The sequence below is a fragment of the Chrysochloris asiatica genome, unplaced genomic scaffold, assembly GCF_000296735.1.
Source record: "Chrysochloris asiatica unplaced genomic scaffold, ChrAsi1.0 scaffold00123, whole genome shotgun sequence".
Taxonomy (NCBI): Eukaryota; Metazoa; Chordata; class Mammalia; order Afrosoricida; family Chrysochloridae; genus Chrysochloris; species Chrysochloris asiatica.
Genome location: NW_006408641.1, coordinates 7,571,345 through 7,578,993, shown reverse-complemented (window position 1 = coordinate 7,578,993; position 7,649 = coordinate 7,571,345). Strand labels below are relative to the sequence as shown.

The following is a 7,649-nucleotide window of genomic DNA, read 5'->3' as shown; positions in this document are numbered from 1 at the left end:
ACATTTCCTTAAGGAAGTCTGAGTACTCAGCGTTAGAAATACTGAGTTTTCTTAGCCAAAAGGAGAGAGAAATTTAAGAGCATTTCTGTGAAAGGATTATCACTATTCAGATAAGCTAAGGGAAAATAGGTCATCTTTGGAGTCATCTTTGACTACTGCTGACCCCTGTACATCAGCATTGGACTTTTCTGAAGTAGGTCAACAGGACTTTCTTCTGAGGTGCCTCTTGAGGGACCCCCAGCCTTCAACCTTCTGTTTATCAGCTTAGTGCATGAACCGTGTGTGCTGCTTCTATTTCAGAAGATTCTAAGGAAACACAATCTTTATTCACTCAACACAAAAAAAAATCATCATAAAATCAGTAAATCCACATAGCACAGAATATTATAAAATATGATGATTGATAAAAGGGTGAAGAGGCTGGCTTCTAGTCTCCACATAATGTGACCTTGGGAAAAACACTGAACCTCTCCAAAATGGATATACTCACACCTTTCCTTACAGGTGTTTATCAGAATTGTTTTTGTTCCGACTCATAGCGACCCAGTGTACAACAGAACAAATCACTGCCAGGTCATGTACCATCCTCACAACTGTTGTTACCCTTGAGGCTATCGCTACTACCACTGTGCCAATCCATCTCTTTGGGACACTTACTCTTTTACGCTGACCCTCCACTTGACAGAGCATAACGTCCTTCTACAGGAACTGGGCCTACCTGAGAATAAGTCTTAGTAGCCACCCTGGCTATCCTTCTTCCAACACAGATTTGTTTGTTCTTCTGGCAGTCCATGGTACTTTAAATATTCTTCTCCAACACCCTAACTCAAATGCATCAACTCTTCTATACCATTCCTTAGACTTTATCATGCATATGAGGCTATTGAAAATATGATGACTTGGGTCAGGCACATCTGACCTCAAACTGACATCTTCACTCTTAAACACTTTAAAGAGGTGTTGCACAGCAAATGTGCCTAATGCAATATGTCATTTGATTTCTTGACTGCTGTTTCTGTAGTGTTGATTGTGGGTTTCAGCAAAATTAAGTCTTTGACAACTTCAATCTTTTCTCCATTTATCATGATGTTATTTATTGATACAGTTGTGAGGATTTTTGTTTTCTTTACATTGAGGTGCAATTCATACTGAGGCTGTGGTCTTTCATCGTCATTAATAAGTATTTTAAGCCCTCTTTGTTTCTGGCAAGCAAGTTGTATCATTTGCATATTGCAGGCTGTTAATCAGTCTTCCTCCAATCCTGTTGTTATGCTTTTCTTCATATAATCCAGCTTCTCAGATTATTTGCTCACCATACAGAGTGAATAAGTAGGATGAAAGAACACAACTTTGGCACATGCCTTTCCTGGTTTTAAACGAGTCAGTATCCCCTGGCTTTGTTCAAACAACTGCCTCTTGGTCTAAGTACAGGTTCCTCAAGAACACATCAAATGTTCTGGAATACCCATACTTCACAATGTTATCTAGAGCTTGTTATGACCCACACAGTCAAATGCCTTTGTGTAGTCAACAAAACTACAAGTAGCCATCTTTCTGGTATTCTCTGCTTTCAGCCAAGATCCATCTGACATCAGCAATGATATCCCTAGTTCCACATCTTCTTCTGAATCCAGATTGAGTTTCTAGCTGTTCCCAGTCAATGTACTGTAGCAGCCATTTTTATTTGCATGTGCTATTAATGATGTTGTTCGATGATTTCCATATGATGATGGGTTACCTCTTTTTGCAATGGGCACAGTATGGATCTCTTCCAATCAGTTGACCAGGTAACTGTCTCACAAACTTGTTGGCCTAGATGAGTGCCTTCAGTGCTGCAATTTGTTGGAAGATTTCAATCTGTATTCCGTTAATTCCTGGAGCCTTGTTTTTCACCATTACCTTCAGTGCAATTTGGACTTCTTCACTCATTACCATCAGTTTTTGATCATATGCTACCTCTTGAAATGGTTCAACATTGACTATTTCTTTTTGGTACAGTGACTCTGTGTATTCCTTCCATCTTCTTTTGGTGCCTTCTGTATCATTCAATATTTGGTCTGGAATCCTTCAATATTACAAGTTGAGGCTTAAATTATTTCATCAGTTCTTGCAGCTTGAGAAATGCTAGGCGTGCTCTTTTCTTTTGATTTTCCAACTTAAGATCTTTGCACATTTCACTATAATACTTGATTTTGCTTGTTGAGCTGCCCTTTGAAAATTTCTGTTCAGCTCTTTTACATCTTAATTTCTTCCAGTTGTTTTAGCACCTGTACATTGGATAGCAAGTTTCAGAGTCTCTTCTGACATCAATTTTTGTCTTTTCATTCTTTCTTGTCTTTTTTATGACCTTTTGTTTTCTTCCTGTATGATGTTCTTGATGTCATCCTATAGCCCTCCTGGTCTTTGGTCATTAGTGTCTAATGCATCAAATCTGTTCTTGAAATGGTCTGTAAATTCAGGTGGGATATGTTGAAGGTCATATTTTAGCTCTTGTGGACTTGCTTTAAATTTCTTCAACTTCAGCATGAAGTTGTATATGATCAATTGGCAGTCTGTTCCACAGTCTGCCCTGGCTTTGTTTTGGCTGATGATATGGAGCTTTTCCATCATCTCTTCCTGTGTATGACATCTTGTGATGTCCATGCATACAACCATCTTTATCATTGTTTTAAAAAGGTATTTACAATGAATAAGTTATTGATCTTGCATAATTCTATCATGTGACCTCTAGCATTATTTCTATCACCAAGGCCATAGTTTCCAACTACTGATCCTTTCTGTTTCCAATCTTTGAAATCCATTCAGCAGTAATTAACAATACTTCTTGATTATATGTTTGATCAATTCCAGACTGAAGTATTTTTCAATTCTTAATCAGTGGTCTTCCTTGTAGGTGTATGAATATTATCCTATCACAGACAGTATTGTACTTCAAGATAGATCTTGGAATGTTCTTTTTGATGATGAATGCTAGTCCATTCCTCTTGAATCTGTCGTTCCTTGGATCTTAATCCATATAATTTTCATGTTTAGAAAGACCAAGACAAGTGTATTTTAGCTTACTAATATCTAGGATATCAATCTTTATGCATTCTATTTTATTTTTGATGACTTCCAGTTTTTCTAGATTCATATTTAGTACATTCCATGTTCTGCTTACTAATGGATGCGTTAATGGCAGCAGCTGCTTCTCCTCATTTTGAGTTGTGCCCCATTAGCAAATGAAGGTCCTGAAAGCTTTATTCCATTCACGTCATCAGGTCAACTCTACTTTGAGGAGGCAGCTCTTTCTCAGTCGTATTTCAAGTGCCTTCCAACATAAGAGGCTCATCTTCTGGCACTATATCTGACAATAAACTGCTATTATTCATAATACTTTCATCTTCCAGTATTATCTCTGACAATGCTCCACTGGTATTCATAAGGTTTTCAGTGGCTAGGTATTCCGAAGTAGCTCAACTCTCCTTCTTCCTGGTTTGTCTTAGTTTAGAAACTCTGCTAAAACCTGTCCACCAAGGGTGATCCTGCTGGTATTTAAAATACTAGTGGTATAACTTCCAGCATCACAGCAACACACAAGCCATGACAGTACAACAAACTGACAGACGAGTGGTGATTAAAGCTGATGACTGCCTTAATAAGCTAGAAGTCCTGTATAACTCTGAGGTATTATTACTAGTATTACTATTAAGTAGCAGTAATGCTTGACCTAGGGCTTTTTCCTTCTGCGCAGTACAGAATACTCCTCCTCTAAAAAGCATTCTTGTGGCGCTGTGGGTTAATGTGCCAGACTGCAAAGCTGTTTGAACTGCAAGGTTGACGGTTCAAGCTCACCAGCAGCTCCTTGGAAACCCTATTCAGGGTCGCTATGGGTTGGAACCGACTCAACAGCACACAACAACAACAACAAACAGCATTCTAGTTTGCTTTATTATTTATTTTTTCAATGGAAGCTCATTTGGCATTAAAGTGCATGCTTCCATTTTAGCTTTGAAAAAAAGGAATTTAGTTCACCTTAAGGCTTCTCAAGCTGTAAAGCCTGGGCCCAGAACATAGAGCAAAGGAAGGTACAAAATTGACAGTTTTAAGAAAAAGGACTAATACAATTCCTTTTTGTTGGTTCTGGTTGCGAGGGGTGGGGTGGGGGGAAGCAAAAAAAAAAAAAGAACTAAGTGACTTAGACGACGCTCTTAAAAGCTCCAACATTAGAGTGATCTGCGGTCAAGCCATACAGGCTCCCATGCGCCACAAGTCCCCAGGGCCCCCTTTGAGGAAATGACCACACAAGACACTATCCAGTCACCAGTGTTTATAACCACAGCTTGGGGTTGTTGCTAATTTTTTTCACACAGCTCTTGATGGAGTACATTTAATCCTACGTCACCTCCTACATGGTACATGAGGTTTGGGGCACAGGGTAGGTGGGAAACCTACTATAAATAGGGACTTTTGGCTCTGCTCCAGTTCTCAGGAGCCCAATACCTTCTGATACCACATCTCGGCCATGCAGGTTTTTGGTGCCCATCAGAATGGCTACCAGGATATTATGGATTGAATTGTGTTAATTGTGTAAATATGAGTTAATTTGGCTAAGTCATGACTCTCAGTGGTTTGGCAGTTATGTAATGATGTAATTTGGCAGTTTTGCAATGATGTAATCATCCCTCATAATATGCCTGGTGTGATTAACTAATCAATTGTAAGGAGATTGGAATGGGGTACAACACCCTTAATCAGGTGACAGAGGAGTTTCCTCGGGGTGTGGCATGTGCCACCTTTTATCTTACAAGAGAAAAAAGGAGAGAGAGATGAGCAGAGAGGAGGGACCTCTTAACACCAAGGAAGAAAAGTCTGGAATGGAGCAAGTCCTTTGGATCCAGGGTCCATGCACTGAGAAACTCCTAGACCCAGGAGAAGACTGATGACAAGGACCTCCCACCAGAGTCAACAGAGAAAAGAAGCCTTCCCCTGGAGCTGGAAGCCAGAGTTTGTACTTCTAGCCTCCTGAATGATGGTAGTTCAAGGCATCCATCTGCTTGGGATATTTCTGTTATAGCTGCACTAGAGAACTCAGAAACAGGGGAACACCTGGGTGCTGTGGTTAGAAAGGTCATGCTTTTCATTACATCTCTTTCTTCCTCCTTAAAGATCTACATTGTGACTACTCAGCCCTCCAAGTTTAAGACACTTACTTTACAGTGGATGCGGATACAATCATAATAGTAACGCCACTCATCTGGAGAAAACGTAATGGTGATCTTGAGGGACAAGCCAGGGACTAGGCGGTGTTCCTGGAAGACAAGTGGATCTGGTCAGGACAAGCCCCTGCCCACATAGAGGGCAGGCTACACCATATTCCCCACCCCTCAAGCTGTCACAGAAAACACAACCCAACAAAGAACAGGTGGAACAGATAGGTAGCCTTACTTTTTTCACATACTTGATCTGAAAGTATTTGGTCTGTGGGGGTAAAATATGAACATTTATGTCTTCACCAGAAATATTGACGAGATTCTGTGGGAGAAAAAGAAGCCTTTAGAGTAAGTACATTTTATTTGCATACTCACCTAATTTATTTATAACTCATCTTGTTCCTAAAGAATATTGAAGGGTTATATTTTTTTGGAAAAAAATTTAAAGATACAGCATATACCATTTAAATAATAATAAAATACGCCCATTTGCCTACAGCCCAGCAGAGCCTGCAATCCTTAAAATCCCTCAGACCAGTATCATCCTCTACCCTAACCCTGTTTCTGAACTTTTATGGATTTTTGTTAAATTCTCCTTGGTATGCGATTCAACTGAGCTAAGAAACCAGTCATTCACCACTCCCACGGGTGCTGTAATTGTGTGACACTTGTTTTGGAGGATGCGTGATGTGTAGGAGGTCAGATAATCAGGGGAAAAAGTATGGCTTGGTCAGTTTGTTGCTGTGAAGCTGGAAGCGATGCCACCAGTATTTCAAATGCCATCAAGGTAACTCATGGTGGACAGGTTTTAGCAGAGCTTCCAAACTAAGACTAGAAAGAAAGGGCTGGCAATCTACTTCTGAAAACTAGTCAGTGAAAACCCTGTGGATCACTGCAGAACATTGTCCAATATGGTGCTGGAAGATGAGCCCCCTAGGCTGGAAGTCACTCAAAATACGAAGAGGCTTCAGAAAGTTGGTGGGAAAACGGAATTGAAAGATAAAGGAATTTTTCCATACACTTTTGAAATCTCCTCATACACAGTGGTGACCATAGTGGACACAAGCAGAGATGGTGCAGACTAGGCCATATCCTGTTCTCTTGTACATGGGGTCATCATGAAGTTGAGGTGACACAACGGCAACTGACAACAATAAAAGATAGCCTCTAGTCCACATCTGGAGACAATGGAGTGCTAACCACATGGTTAGCAGTTCAAATCTACTAGCTGCTCCTTGGAAACCCTACAGAGGGTCGCTATGAGTCGGAACTGACTCAGCAGCACTTAGCAACAACAACAGTGGGGCAAGTGAAAAAAAGAACTGGAGGTCAGGAGTTCCCTGTTGTCAACGACAGAAGGTACGATAACTTGGCTGGTAAAGAGATGTTTTTCCTTTCTCTGCTTGAGAAGGAAGCAAGAACCTTGGGATCTGGGGGTCTGGGTTTTCCCTGGGCTGAGGGAAAGTTTAAAAGACTTTGTTTTCAGTCTCATGGGACAACTCAGTCAATTGGCATAACATAGTTCATGTTTCTAGTCTTTGTCCTAGTTTGGTGTATAGCATTGTCTGGGGTCTGAAAGGCTTTCAAGTGGCCATCTAAGATATAACTATTGGCCTCTCCTCGTATGGAGTACAAGAGAATGAAGGAAACCAAAGGCTCAAAGAAGAATAGTCCATATAAACCACGACCTCATCTAGATAGTGACCAGCTATCACTACCAACCATCTGACCAGGGACACAACAGAACGGCCCAGACAGAATGGGAATAAAACATAGAACAGAACTAAAATTCCTAAAAAAGACCAAAATGAATGGACCAATAGAGACTAAAAGAACCCCTGAGACTATTAGCTTAAGCTACCTTTGAACCTGGAATGGAAGCCGCTCCCAGAAGTCACCTTTCAGCTAAATAATAAATTGGCCTTAAAATAAACAGTATCACCCATGAGCACTGTGCTTCCTTAAATAATCAATTACAGGAGCCCAAACAGTCAACATTTACTCTAAAGCTAAGGTGAGAAGGTAAGGAGAGGCAGAGAAGCTAGATTAATGGAAACCCAACAAACGGAGAGGAAATAATGGGAATGTTGACACATTATGAAAAATGTAGCCAGCGTCACAGAAAAAATTGTATAAAAATTGTTAAATAGGAGCCCAATTTGCTGTGTATACTTTATTTTTTAATCAAAAGCACAATAAAATATTATTTAAAGAATAAGAAGATTTTGTACTTCAAAGTCTCAGTCAGAGACGAGGCTATCACAGAGTCTCACTGCATCGACAACCTGAGGTGGACTTTAGACATTATCTCCAGGGAAGTTTATACTAATGTGCACAGGTGTGAAAAGTTCTTTGTAAGATATAAACATATTCAAAGTACCATAATATTTGTGGGCCCACCCCCCATTGGTAGCGTAGTGGTTACGAATCGGGCTGCGAACCTTAAGGTCAGCGGTT

General features: G+C 40.3%; 1 protein-coding gene across 1 annotated transcript in view; it reads right to left on the bottom strand.

Moving 5' to 3' along the window:
• LOC102814613 (primary ciliary dyskinesia protein 1-like) overlaps window positions 1-7,649 on the bottom strand; it is a 140,079-nt gene that overhangs the window by 98,968 nt on the left and 33,462 nt on the right. Inside the window, exons 3-4 of the mRNA XM_006868728.1 lie at window positions 5,428-5,514; window positions 5,193-5,291 (exon numbers count right to left, since the gene is read on the bottom strand). Coding sequence (XP_006868790.1) covers window positions 5,193-5,291; window positions 5,428-5,514 — 186 coding nt within the window. The remainder of the gene's footprint in view (window positions 1-5,192; window positions 5,292-5,427; window positions 5,515-7,649) is intronic.